General features: G+C 41.4%; 1 protein-coding gene across 2 annotated transcripts in view; it reads right to left on the bottom strand.

The window, feature by feature from the left end:
• Positions 1 to 869: 869 nt before the first annotated feature.
• DNAH14 (dynein axonemal heavy chain 14) overlaps positions 870 to 13,982 on the bottom strand; it is a 138,706-nt gene continuing 125,593 nt past the window's right edge. For both annotated transcript variants that reach the window (XM_081903568.1, XM_081903567.1), the window contains exons 74-84: positions 13,763 to 13,865; positions 13,173 to 13,400; positions 11,665 to 11,862; positions 9,345 to 9,544; positions 8,759 to 8,934; positions 7,749 to 7,945; positions 6,492 to 6,604; positions 5,118 to 5,251; positions 3,556 to 3,713; positions 1,775 to 1,921; positions 870 to 1,194 (exon numbers count right to left, since the gene is read on the bottom strand). In XM_081903568.1, coding sequence (XP_081759694.1) covers positions 982 to 1,194; positions 1,775 to 1,921; positions 3,556 to 3,713; positions 5,118 to 5,251; positions 6,492 to 6,604; positions 7,749 to 7,945; positions 8,759 to 8,934; positions 9,345 to 9,544; positions 11,665 to 11,862; positions 13,173 to 13,400; positions 13,763 to 13,865 — 1,867 coding nt within the window. In that variant the 3' untranslated portion in view covers positions 870 to 981. The remainder of the gene's footprint in view (positions 1,195 to 1,774; positions 1,922 to 3,555; positions 3,714 to 5,117; positions 5,252 to 6,491; positions 6,605 to 7,748; positions 7,946 to 8,758; positions 8,935 to 9,344; positions 9,545 to 11,664; positions 11,863 to 13,172; positions 13,401 to 13,762; positions 13,866 to 13,982) is intronic.

Raw genomic sequence — 13,982 nt, 5'->3', positions numbered from 1 at the left:
ACTATTTTCGGATAATTCTAAAATGTTCTCCCAGGAGTGTGGTTCCTGACTAATATAAACTGCAACGTGTCATGTTTGTTACACCTTTTTACATCTAAAATGTACTCCTTAGATTGAACTTCATAAAAAGTAACTTGCATAATTAAAATTTAATCTAGAAATGATTTTGTGCAGATGTAATTATTTACTTGGAAGAGACTTCTAACATTTTTGTTTGCCCTTTGAATATATAAGTAGCTCTGATTAAGTTCTTAAGAGTTCTAGCCAAGTTCAGGTGAATTACATGCATTCTACCCAGAAAGAGGTTGAAAAGCTCACACTCCTACTCAGGAAATAAACAAACATAGGATCTGCCATATTCATTTGAGCCCTTCTCATACTACAGAGGTGGAAAACTCAGGGCTGCTTTGTCATGTTCACAAACCTCCCTGGTTGCATGATGGTAAATGGAGTCAGAGGTGCAGAGCAATAGAAATGACTCATACTTTTTGTTCAGTAGGCATGCTACAGATTTGGATGGCTCAGTTGGTGCTGTTAATGCCAAAGTTGCAGGTTTGATCCCCGTATGGGACAGCTGCATATGCCTGCATTGCAGGGGGTTGGATTAGATGATCCTGAGGGTCCCTTCCAACTGTACAATTCTGATTCAAGATAGTGGCAATCACTTTAATGCCCTCATTGTAAGGCTCCAGCAGCATTGGGCTGGTCACTATTAGAAACTACTGCGGTAAGCAAGCACTAGAAGTTTATTGCTGGAGCTGAGGAAGTCCAACTTTACCACATGGCTAGCTTGACACACATCTGACTGAACACAAATAAGTTTAATTAACCTGCTACCATGCTTATATAAATAAAGAGAAGATAAATCATAAAACCACAATAAATACTGTTTATTCTTAAGCATCCGTTTACCAAAACCTCAAGTGGTCCAACAGTCTGAAGGGTATCCAAGTTTAAGAGGTAATTATTTTTTAAATTTTCTCAGTCATCTAGTTGGCATAACAGTGCAACACCTCTTGTTATCCAGTGGCTGGGTGCTATAAGACTTGGTAGGTTAACTACTGTTATAAAATTAGTTGATATACCTGTAGAGGACAGTGTTCCTGATCTTTCAGGTGTCCTGTATAGTGGACATTCATAAAGTAGCCAGACTTCTTCCTCCTCTAGACAATGGGGTCTTGCATGGGAGGCCATCTTCAAAAGAAAAGTGTTGATGAATTAATAATACATATTAGCATAATATGAAAGAGTAGCACAGAAAACATACAATATATAGTATGTGCATGCAACCAATATGCGAAGCAGGAAATCACAGCACAACATAGGCAAACTTTGCATATCTGTCTCCTCTTTAAGGGGGAAGGGGTTCTAGATGTTAGTATGAGCCTCTACCTTCAGCACCCATCTGGTGATGGAGCAGTGGGTGGGCTTTTTTCTACACAAGTAGCCTGACAATTGTTTGCACAAGCACAGCACACTGTTAATTCGTCATAGATTCAGAACAGCCAGCCAGATGCACCACAACTGCCATAAACACCAGGCACATGCAGCATGGACAAAAACACTTTACAGGTTGAAACTTGGGGTCAGAATAAGGGAGTGGGTGAGAAAAGGAGTGCATAATGTAGTAAAATGATACAATGAAATCAAATGTTTATCATTTCAGGTATAAATATATAGCTGCTCCCAACTTGCAAAATTTGTTTCATTAGCGTTACCTATTGCCACCCTGAGCTTTTGTTATAACACAGAATGTACATTTTATTTAAATCACCTTTTTTGGTAAAAAATGTATGTCTGGTAGTGGATAAAATCTTTGGTGAAGCTCAGGCTCTTCCAATGTCTTTGTAGTGGGATTCCAGCAAGCACCATCTATGTATAAGCCACAAACTATAACTCCAGTTTCACACCGAGAAGATTCCTGAAAGTCAACAAAAATGATAGATGAATGTCATATGATAGGGTTTTCTTGTTTGTTTTTAGTCCACCAGACACCACAAAACCTTCAAAATTTATGACCAGCTATTATGGTGCTGAAGGAGACTCTTGAGAGTCCCACGAACTGCAAGAAAATCAAACCTATCCATTCTTAAGGAAATCAGCCCAGAGTGCTCACTGGATGGACAGATCCTGAAGCTGAGGCTCCAATACTTTGGCCACCTCACGAGAAGAGAAGACTCCCTGGAAAAGACCCTGATGTTGGGAAAGATGGAGGGCACAAGGAGAAGGGGATGACAGAGGACGAGATGGTTGGACAGTGTTCTCGAAGCTACAAACATGAGTTTGACCAAACTGTGGGAGGCAGTGGAAGACAGGAGTGCCTGGCGTGCTCTGGTCCATGGGGTCACAGAGTCAGACACGACTAAACGACAACAACATGATGATATAAATGTTTTAAGATAGGGAACTTGACCTGGCTGTCATGGTGTTATCCTGAGAGGCACCTGACCTACAGGTAGCATTGGCAGGTGGGTCAGTACTACAGTCATACCTTGGAAGTTGAACAGAATCTGTTCTGGAAGTCCTTTCTATTTCCAAAACGTTTGGAAACCAAAATGCGGCTTCTGAAGCTCCTGCAGCCAATCAGAACCCGTTGGACGTTTGGGTTCCAAAGACTTCGCATACCAGAACACTCACTTCTGGGTTTGCAGCATTCGGGAGCCAAAACATTCAAATAGCAAGGCATTCGGGATCCAAGGTATGACTGTACTATGTTGGTCAAACAAAATCACTATCAACCCAATGGAAAAGGCATTGTTATGTATCAATTTTTCATGCATTCAGCAATTAGTGAAGCAATCCTTTACAGAGGTAGAATGACCGCTATTCAGCCTCCATGACACCAACCACATCTACATTCAGTGGTAACCTGTAAATTACATTTTAACTGATAGGCACAGTAAGTTGGTCTTCCTATATGATGCTAAGCATGGCTGAAGCTCAGGAGTAGTCAGTGTGATGCCCTCAAAGTGCTGCAGGACTACAATTCTCACCATCCCTGGCCATTGGCCATGTCGGCAGAAAATAATGGGAGTTGTAGTCCAGCAGCATCAGGACAGCACACTGTTGGGTACCACCTTCCTCGCCCTCACCTGCATAAGGTGTTCTAGTACTTTTTAAACGGGCAGAAGGAGGCTGGCCCAACAGAATTTGAACTTAAGTAAAGTGTCTCTTGATGCTCAAATTTTTGTGTGTGTGTAGAATTACTGAATCCTGGCAGGAAGTCATTTGAGAGTCGCAGAAAGTGGTTCCTTTTCCTTTGGAAATGAAGTAAATGTGCTTCAGAAGGAAAATACTTCGGCACTGCAGAATTAAAAGGGAATTCACACCCCAACCTGCCCCTGCAACTTTCCCCTATAGGATTTTCTTCCCCATGTTGTTTCAGAAATGTGTTCCAGACACTCTTCAATAGTATCTTCCCAATATGATCAGAACATATCACATACATTTTCTCAGTATTTTTTTTTAATGTATAAGGCCATAACAATGACTTAGATCAATCATCCAGCTCAAAGCTTATTAACCATTAAGCTATATGTGCTCTTATTTTCTTACCTTAAATGCTTTGTTTATTATAGCTTCTTTTGCGCTGAAAAATCTAAGATTCTGATCTTCATCCTGAACGAATGGAAGAACTTTGTGGATAAAATTAAGAGAATCCACTGGCAATTCTTTCTGCCGAGCGTAATTCTGAAGAACTGCAGTAAGAAATCCTGCAGGAATAAAATACATGGATGAGTGTGTGAGCACATGTTGGAACAAGAGGTGTGAGACTAGGCTTTAGTCAGCTTTAGTTGACTAAAAAGGAAAAAAATCTTTATCCACTTTCCCCTCACACTATGCATAACCTTATGCACACCTATCATGTCCGCTTACTCTTTTTCTTAAACTAGAAAGCCCGAAATGTAATCTTTCTTCATAGGGAAGTTGCTTAGTTGCCCTTTTCTGAACCCTTTTCAGCATTGCAATATGTTTTGTACAAACGTTTAAACATACTGTTGCATGCCACCCCAATCTGAGTGGCACAAGACTCCAGAGGTACCAGGCCTACTTACCAGGGTCTGTGCCTGTTGGACAATAAGGCACAGAGTAGACTATGGGGTCTTTATGATATAGGCAAGCCCCGATTTGTGCAGGGCTTGTGTTCTGGGTCACTGCATGCTTGCGTGAAATCATGTGTAACTGAAACACCCCATTCTGCCTTCGCCTCACCCTGCCCGCTCTTTTAGTGAAGTCTTTTATTACATTTCCGGGTCAGTTCTGGGCATAGGAGCCACTTCCTAGGGGCCATGGGGGCCTTAAGCCCCCATAGTTGAGAGGGCAGGGTCCCCATAAAATTGATGGGCATTCCCATTCAATTGGTGCATATGCATTACATAATGTGACTGATTATATGGGGCAGAGCTTACCTGGGCCCCCTCAATATTTTATTCAAGTTGGCACCCCTGGTTCTGGGTTTGGCACTGCATATTGGTCATGCCTAAAATGGGGCTTGCCTGTATATTGTTTATTTACACATATACACACAACCTGAGTTTAGGATTGGGTATGGGGACTTCCAGTTTACATTCTAGAAGGGTCCTGTTTCTCTCATGGCTGCTATGTTGGGTTCAAACTGTCAATCCACATTGTGCTGTGACTCCCTTTTCTCCAACTTGCAAACTAATTCCCCGAAACAAAACTATTTTTCCTCTTGCTTACATGAGCCCATTGCAATTCTGAAACTCCTCCCTCCCAACTCTATTGTCTTTTGCTAACTGCCCAGGGTGGGGCGCCACCCCTATGCACCCAGCAGAGAATCTTTGTCTTGTTGATGGCTTCGTGTCGCCATCAATAAAATCTGTGCCTCAACTGGAAAGCAAATTAAGGGGGCAAGTGGCTGGGGCCTCACTGGCACTGCACTTTGCAGTGCACCAAACCACCCTATGAGGACTTCCTTGTTAAAAAAAAAAGTTTTGGAAAAAGGGAAGGGACATGAAATCTGGGGCCTGGCACAAGAGACAAAAGACTCAGCCCCTGCTATGCCAACCCCTAACAATGACCTAGTAGGCAACCACAGTTCCCCACTCCTTATCCACACACTGCTGAAAATAGTAACTGTCCATGAAATTATGTACCTTGTGGAAAGAAGAAAGCTGGAAGCCAAAAGCAGCTGGGATGTGCCTGAGAGCTGCCATCAAAGGGGTCAGGTTCCTCACCAGGTTGCATAGTTGTTTTGGTTAGCTTCTGAAGTACCACTAAATACTGATGCCTTTCAGAATAAGTTTAGAAGTATATATTAATTATGGTTTTAAATGGTCAATTATACAATACAATAAATAATGACAATCTGCACTAGCCAAAGGCATAACCACTATAAAAGTACAATCCATACACATGTAAGAGTAAATATAAGAATGTCATCATGCAGCCCCCATTGGAGGATTTCTAGTACCACATCACAATCCTAGATTTTCATGAAGTCAGGGCTAAGAGCAAAAGGGAAGGCAAATTGCACAACAGCAGTGGCTATGGCATAGGAGCATAGGGAGGAACATGGGGGGGTAGTTTAAAATAATGGGAGAGGTCACATTAATTTGGCTGATTAACAGACTATATTCTTGTAAATGTGTTTCTGGGCAGGGGGGTTATTGGCTTGGTTTGTTCTTGTTTTTATTATGTACTTTGTGATTTTATTCTGTGAATCACCCTGGGATCTTCAGACGGGCGGTATACAAATTCAGTAAATAAACAAATACTGTAAACTGCAAGCTGGTTCAGACTGGTGAGACGAGGCTTCAGTAGATCTCACCAATTCCTTCCAGCTGGAGGCATTAACCTGTGAAGAATGCCATCCATTATCTAAACAATGGTCTTTCCGAGGAACGAAAAATGGAATGAGAGCAAGCATACATAACAGGAGAGGTGGTCCTTTCTCCCTTTCCACATGTGCCCACCATCCAGAAGGATGAATTGATTGTTAAAGGAAAAGGCAGGTCTGGGGAAGATTCAGAAGTTACAGCACAGCTCTGAATGGAGGCAGTTATCTGTGAAGCAGCAGTAGCGCCCAAGGTTTACAGAGATACAAAAAACAAAACAAAACAAAAACTTTAGCGAGAAAGACCCCAAGAGGGGCCTCCTGCACCCCCTACTGATCCAAGAACTAAGCAGGCTTCACGGACATAGAATGCCGACTGACTTTTACAGGAAAAATAGAAAATATGGAAGGGAAAGGGAATGGAAGGGAGTGGCTGAGAACTTGAACGGGAGCACTCCAAATGCCAACACTTTGCTGCAGATCCCACATACGTATCAGAATCAAAATAGGAATTTGTCTGCACTGGATATGTCATGTTCATAATTTGTTTCTGGATTTCTATAGTAGGTATCAGAAAATTTGCAATTCCAATGTATGTTAACTGTGGCATTTTAACTCTACTCTGGCCAAAGCCATTTCTTTATATTTATATACTTCACCAGAATCTTTACTGTTCTAATATTTTGCATTTTACCTTGATTCCATAAAGGTGATAACTTGTTTAGCCCACATGGAAAAGAAAGTCACTCGTAAAACAAGGTCATCAATCCACGATCCCAGAGGTTTAAGTGATTTATAGGAATGTTGCTGTTACGTAATAGCAGAACAAGCACAATATCATGTTTTTAAAATTTACAAAAATAAAATTGATCATTCTTCCCACTCAGGTAAAAGAGTTGTGTAATCTCTCAGCAGATGCATGCAAAAAACCATTATACAGGACATGGAAACCCTACTCAACCCCTGGCAGCTGGAAATAGTATGGAAAGCAACAGTTTTCTGTGCTTTAAAAGGCATTGTCCACTCAAAGCAGTTTTTTTTACTAAAGGGGCTAGAAACCCACTTTTAAAGAGAAAAATAAAAATAGACTGCTGAGATTCTGAAGATGTTAAGAATTACTGCCAGGATTCCATTCTGCTTTTGTGAACTGCTATGGAATCGTGGTATCAGGACTAAGGGGCATCAGCTGTCTTGGACCTGATCCTCACCAACAGAGAGGAACTGATTAAAGAAGTAAAAATACTGGGAACCTTGGGACGAAGTAATCATGTCCTCTTGGCTTTCATGATACAGAGGCAAGGTAAAGCTGAGTGTAGTCAGACATGCATTCTGGACTTTAAGGCGGTTCTATGACTTGAAAACAGAGACTCTGTATGTTACTAAAAAAATAAGGCTGATTTCAAAAAGCTTAAGGATGTAATCTCAGAGCCTCTGTCTATAATCTTGGAGAATTCTTGGATAACAGGTGAGATCCCTGCAGATAGGCAAATTGTGGTTTGTTTCACATGAATAAACTATGATAGCTAATACAACAACAAACCATGATTTGAGGCTAGCTAGTGAGTGTAGTTAGTTACAGTGAAACAAATCACAATCTAGGGCTGAGATATAGTATCTCCTTTCTGGTTTTCTTTGGTGGACATGCAGAGACTGCAGCGGGGAAGCAAAGAAGGGGAAATCACATTTGGTGAGCAGAAGTCTGTTCTGCAGGTGGACAGCCACAACTGGGGCTGGAAGTAGACATATCAAAGCAGTGTTTCAGTTAAACACATTGTAAATTTTGTATGAGAAATCAGGTTGGCAAAAACGAAACTCCACAGCGACATCTTGTGTTGTAGTGTTATAATGCACATACAACACATATAAAGTGCTTTTGGGGGCCAATGTAGCTAAGTACATAATCTCATCCTAAAAGTTTATTTTTTGATTCCCAGAGAAATTGTTCACCTACCTGCCACAGTTCAGGAACTTTGTTTTTCAATACTGAATTATAAAGCTCTTCTAGTGCTGTGGTAAAGATAATCTCGCCTTTGATACCTTGTTGAAGTCCATGTAATGACTGCATTATTATGGATAATAAATGATTATACCTTTTAATCTCCTGATGCAAGACAATTAGCAAAGTTGAACTCATAAAAGAACTAGGACCTACAATAGAAAATAAGACCCACTGGTTATCTCACTGATAAGTAGAGCAAGTTAGCTGCATCAAGGTGAAAATTTGGGGTACTACTAAAAGGCAGAAAACTGTCAATAATATACAAATATTATTGTATTTTTTCTTAGAGAGGGGACACTATTTGGATCTTCTGCTTCCAGCATATTGGTTAGTACCAACTTACAGTATTTACTTATTTAAAACATCTTTAGGGGACCTTTCCAGACAAGTCCTCTAAAAGCAGCAGACAAGAAGAAACACAAAGCTGAAGAATCGCAAAATTATTATTAAAGTTTAAAAACTCCAAAACCTAAGACAAGCAAAAACACTGAAAAATATCAAACAGTCAACATAAAATAAGTGTCATTAACCACAGTAATAAAGCAATAAATTAACAGCATATTCAATAAAACACATCAATTAAAAGTAGCTAGAAACATAGTTGTTAAAAGGCTTAACCAAGAGAGAAGGTGTGTGCCTACAGACACACACCCCTGAGCAAATTCTGGATTAATTCTTATGCATTTAGTTCCAAGATATTCCAGCTGTGACACAATGCCATAAATTCCTCCTGCTTCCATGTAAGAATACTCACTGCCAACACTCAGCATCAAATTGCTAATTAGGAGAAATCACCTAATCTTAGATGTTGGAGTGCTATATATTTTATCATTATTTGTTGATTTTATTCCTCATTATGTATTCACAACAATAATAAACAGACCAGAACTATATATATGTTTATTCCTTCTTGCAATATAAAGCTAATTTTAATTTTATATTATGTGAATCAAAGTTCTGACCTTTTGCAACCTTTGCAAGTGCAGCCCAAACTGAGCCTGACTTGAAGCTTTCAAATGTAACTTTTTCTTTGGGTTCAGTTTCAGGTGTCTGTCCCATATTTTCTACAGTCAGTGGTAGCCTAATTTGAATGTCAGATGCTATTTCCAATACTATTTCATCTGGAGTCTTTCTGCCACTAAAACAAACAGATAAACACCCAATGTCTTAGAGTTATCAATCATTATCAATCAAGTTAATGACCCCCTTGTTTCACTGCATGTTGCTTTGTTCATTGTCAAATAAATAATTCTAGGCATTCTTTGTGGGGTAATGCATCTGATTTTGCATATTACAGTACATATGCAAAAATTGGTTAATGCTAATATTCTCATGTTTATGTTGTCAATCCCACACGTAATTCCCAGAAGGCGTTGTGAAAATGAACTAAAGGAAATTACAAGAGGTGAGAAGCTGCAATGAGTAGAGTCAGCAATGGGATCTTTTGTCTTCTCTGTTCTGTGTGAGGTTAGGGGACTTAAGCATGCTTAACTCTGTTAGTTTGTGGTCATATTCCAGAAACAGAAGAAGAAATCTCCAAAGAGTGACCTGATGATGAGAGTGTCTGTAGTCATTGCTGGTTGAGTCCTGGCAACTGACTCAATAAATAACTGTGCTTGAGACTTTAGGTATGCTCTTTCTGCACAATGATGCATTCCAAAGAGTTCTGGAGAATCGCTCTCTGGAAGAGATCGTAAATAGGCTCTGCAGTCTTTCAAAGTATCTTTTTCAGATATGGGTTGATATACCTGCAAAACCAATGAAAAATGCTTTTCATCTACTAATGTCTTTACCCCACATCCTCACAGGAGAACACTAGAAACCAATTTAGAGCCATTGTTCAATGTAGATCAGAATTCACCTTCAAGAACAGATCCATACAAAATAAGTTTGCTCACAAAGCTAAGGAACATTGCATTGGTAGGAATGTCAAGTATATTCTGAATGGTATTTATTTCCTAGTATAGGCAGGATGTCACGGGACGCAGGTGGCGCTGTGGGTTAAAGCCTCAGTGCCTAGGACTTGTCGATCGAAAGGTCGGCGGTTCGAATCCCTGCGGCGGGGTGCGCTCCCGCTGCTCGGTCCCAGCGCCTGCCAACCTAGCAGTTCGAAAGCACCTCCGGGTGCAAGTAGATAAATAGGGACCGCTACCAGCGGGAAGGTAAACGGCGTTTCCGTGTGCAGCTCTGGCTCGCCAGATGCAGCTTTGTCACGCTGGCCACGTGACCCGGAAGTGTCTCCGGACAGCGCTGGCCCCTGGCCTCTTAAGTGAGATGGGCGCACAACCCCAGAGTCTGTCAAGACTGGCCCGTACGGGCAGGGGTACCTTTACCTTTACCTTTATAGGCAGGATGTATGTGCTTTGGGAGATGGAGAGGTAGGAGCTGCCACCCAAAGTAGCAAGACAAGCCAGTGTTTCATTGGGAGGGGGTGCTGCACCTCCAGCTGTTTCACTGCCAGCATTAGTGCCACCACTCCCCACACCATCATGCACCCACTCTCACAACTGGAACAGGCACCCCCCACTGCCACTTCCTGCCTCTTGCCACCAGGAACCTGGCACTCAGTACTTGCCACTGCCAGGTGCTTACTGCTGCTAGGTGCTCCTTGGTCCTGATGGCTGCAGTGGCACACTCTTCTACTTGCCCTTGGGCCACCATCTTCCTTCTGCTCAACCTCTTCGGGGCAGCCCGATACGATATCTTTATTGTCATTGTCCCTTGCGGAGGGGTGAGTAGAGGAGCAAGCAACCACCATCCATGAGCACACCTCTGGGGTTGAGGAACAGGAGGCAGCAAGCAAGTGCCAGTCGCTGAGGGGGGGGGCAGGAGGGGGGGACAGCACTGGGGTTTGTGCCACTAGTGGAAAGACATCCTGGGCTGTTCCTGGTTATCAAATATGTCTGAATTCAGGGAATTCACTGTATGAGAAGAAACAAGGTTCTGAAACCATGGTTTGAGCCTGACTGTCTAGAGCATAAGGTAAAGGTAAAGGTACCCCTGCCCGTTCGGGCCAGTCTTGCCAGACTCTAGGGTTGTGTGCTCATCTCACTCTATAGGCCGGGAGCCAGCGCTGTCCGCAGACACTTCCAGGTCACATGGCCAGCGTGACAAGCTGCATCTGGCGAGCCAGCGCAGCACACGGAACGCCGTTTACCTTCCCGCTGGTAAGCGGTCCCTATTTATCTACTTGCTCCCGGAGGTGCTTTCGAACTGCTAGGTTGGCAGGCGCTGGGACCGAACGATGGGAGCGCACCCTGCCGCGGGGATTCGAACCGCCAACCATGCGATCGGCAAGTCCTAGGCGCTGAGGTTTTACCCACAGCGCCACCCGCGTCCCAAAGTCTAGAGCATATGAGAGTTTAAATGATCAGAGTTCCCTGAGTCCAGTCATAACAGTTTTTCCATAGCTAGTTCTGCCTTCTTCTCCTCTTGGCAGTGTATATTGGGTTCCAGTCTAGAGAGAGACAGAGGCACTAAAATGCTCGTAGGTGAGCAAAGTCTCTGCAGTGCAGAGCTGTCCATGAAAAAAAAGTCTTTTGGACTGAAATGTACAAAATAGCCAAAGTAAGAGTATCACATCTGGCACTTAGACTACAGTTTTGTAACAGGGAACTTTTTGACTACAGTTTTGTAACAGGGAACTGTGGTTAGTTTAAAATTACAGCAGAAAGTTTTTAATCTTCTTTTGCATGCAAAAGAGGGACACAGGTGAGAAGGGAGCGTAAAATGTGATCCTAAGTCTTGCATGCACATACAGTAGTAGGAAACCACAATTTCCTATTAGGGCTGAACCAACCCTTTATATAACAATGTACAGGTTGTTAAAGTGCTGTAAAATAATGAAAAAAGAAATGGCTTCCCCTACCCAATCAGTAGTGTAAGCAAAGTCCTCTTGCAATACAGAAGGGTTATAGAAATTATCCAAAATGTTAAGAATGCACCGACGATCCCAATTATCAGTTACACGGCCTCCATATGTTACTTCGCCAGTCATATAACGCAGTGCTTCCCAAGGAATCTTCTTTTGATTCCCAAGAAGAATCTCCAGTACCTGGATTGAAATCTTGGGAAGAAAATTTGAAAAAAGGTATTTTCTTTTGTAGCATTATTGCTGTGGTTATGTCTTGTCACTACATTTCCTTTTTTACAGAGACAAGCACTGTGATCCAAAGAACAATGCGACTAGCTTTGGACTTGCGTGTCCTGAGGTGTCACTATCTGTACCATATGATGAACTATTTTTTGAAACTGAGATGAACTGAAAGAACAATTAAAGAAATAGAATGAGGGTGTATTGCTTAAAGGAAAAAATATATAAAAGAAAGTCAAACAAGAAAGTCAAACAAGGCATGCCCAAACTATTACAATTTTCTGAAGTGTTACTTTAAATGGATATCAGACCACATGAAGCACTTCTAGGTGTAAATGCTAGTCCTTTTGCTGGTATTGTAAACAAGACATGTATTTAGTGTCCTTTGTGGCTGGGTCTTGTCATAGGGGTGTGCAAGGGGTGTGCCCAGGAATTCCCTAAAGTTTTTTTAAAAAACTGGGGATCATGGCAACGAGGAGAGTAAAGAGTACAACTTACAGGCAACTGGGGTTGGGGGAGGAAGAGGCAGGAGGCAAGAAACACACAGAGAAGAGATGCATGCAGATTGAAAGGTTTGGAAAGGATCTAGAATGGATTTTCAGCTGTGTCTGTCTCTGGATTGTGGTGATGGAGTGACTGGCTCCAACAGCAGCGGTAAGTGAGGAGGAGGAGGGGCAAATCATCTCACCACCACTTTCAGAGACAGATGCAGGCAAAAACTGTAGATCAATACTGCCCTTTTTCTTCTGCCTGCACCTTTTTCTTATAGATCTGTGGAGAGAGATCCATGGGGGTGACGGGATACTTTTGTAATGTGCAAGAAAGGAGGAGAAGGATAATTACAGTGAGGTGACTGAGGAGTTTAAGCCCATAACACTAAGTGAGTGACATTAATTCTCTAGGATAGGAAGATGAAGAAACTTTCATCTGTTTTCGTCAATTTTGGTTAGTGCATCTGGTTCAAGATAAAAATAATCAAAAATGACTGTATCTATACACTTGGTTATCACTACAGCAGAAATTTGGTATTTTGTTTCCATTGTTTAAGCTGGTACTTATTAAGTACACATTTAGTGTTAATTAAAATAAATTAATTAAATTTTAATTTCTTTGTGAATAGTGGTTATGCCTTGGCAGTTCCTTGCTTCTGTATCTGCTTGATTTATGGAGGAGTGGAAGCACTATTAGGCGCAGTTTGGAAATTATGGTTACAATAGGTATTATTTTAAGATGTTACTATTTACACTCATGCTTTTATTTCGGTCTGCAAGACTTCCTCTTACCTCTAAATCTGAAGAATTAAATTCATATGGAATGTTCCAGCCCAAAGCTCCATATTTCTTTCTTTCATGAACTACAGCACTGAAGAAGCACAGACTGAACAGCAACCTTTTCCATGATGGCCCACAGGTGGTGGTGTTGAATACAGCTTCCGTTACTATTTCAGTACCGCTTACTCCAAATGTTTGAAGCAGTGTTCCTTTTAGTCCATGTGGAGGTTCTATTACAATCTTTAGAAAATATGCAGGATGGTTTATGAAAAAAAACAAGCAGACTTCAGCAAAATAAATATATTATTTACTGAGATTATTGTAAATACATTTCATTACATGGAAGTCCTCTGAAAGCAGCTGGACTTTCCTTTAGCTGGATGTAATTCTGAGAGAGGTATATTCTAGTCCCAGTGAAATCAACAGAGTATAAATCTTCTACCAAGATGTTGGTTAATTTGCTTTTAAAATACTCTACCTTCCCATAACCACAAGGCAGCTTATGTAACATTCAGGTGTGCAGGCCAATTGGTTGTTTGAATTATTCACCTCAAGGCATCTGAACCATTCCCTCTAATTGAAGGGATTACTTTAAATCTTACCTTAAGGCCCTTGCGCAAGATAGGTATAGGGAAAGATGGATCTGGCGTTGAACTTAACCAGAGTCTAAACTGAGGGTCTATATTTGTCTGTGATCGAGTAAATCTGTAGATAGAACAAATTTTGTAACACCACCACTGTCTAAAAACAGACTATGAAGTTGTACTGCACGGCGTTCAATATTATTTAACCAAGAATTCATCTTTACAAGAAGTGGTATAA

Source organism: Podarcis melisellensis (genome assembly GCF_964234715.1).
Source record: "Podarcis melisellensis genome assembly, chromosome: 3".
NCBI classification, from domain to species: Eukaryota; Metazoa; Chordata; class Lepidosauria; order Squamata; family Lacertidae; genus Podarcis; species Podarcis melisellensis.
The sequence above is the reverse complement of the archived record's forward strand: the minus strand, read 5'-3'. Positions and strand labels throughout refer to the sequence as shown.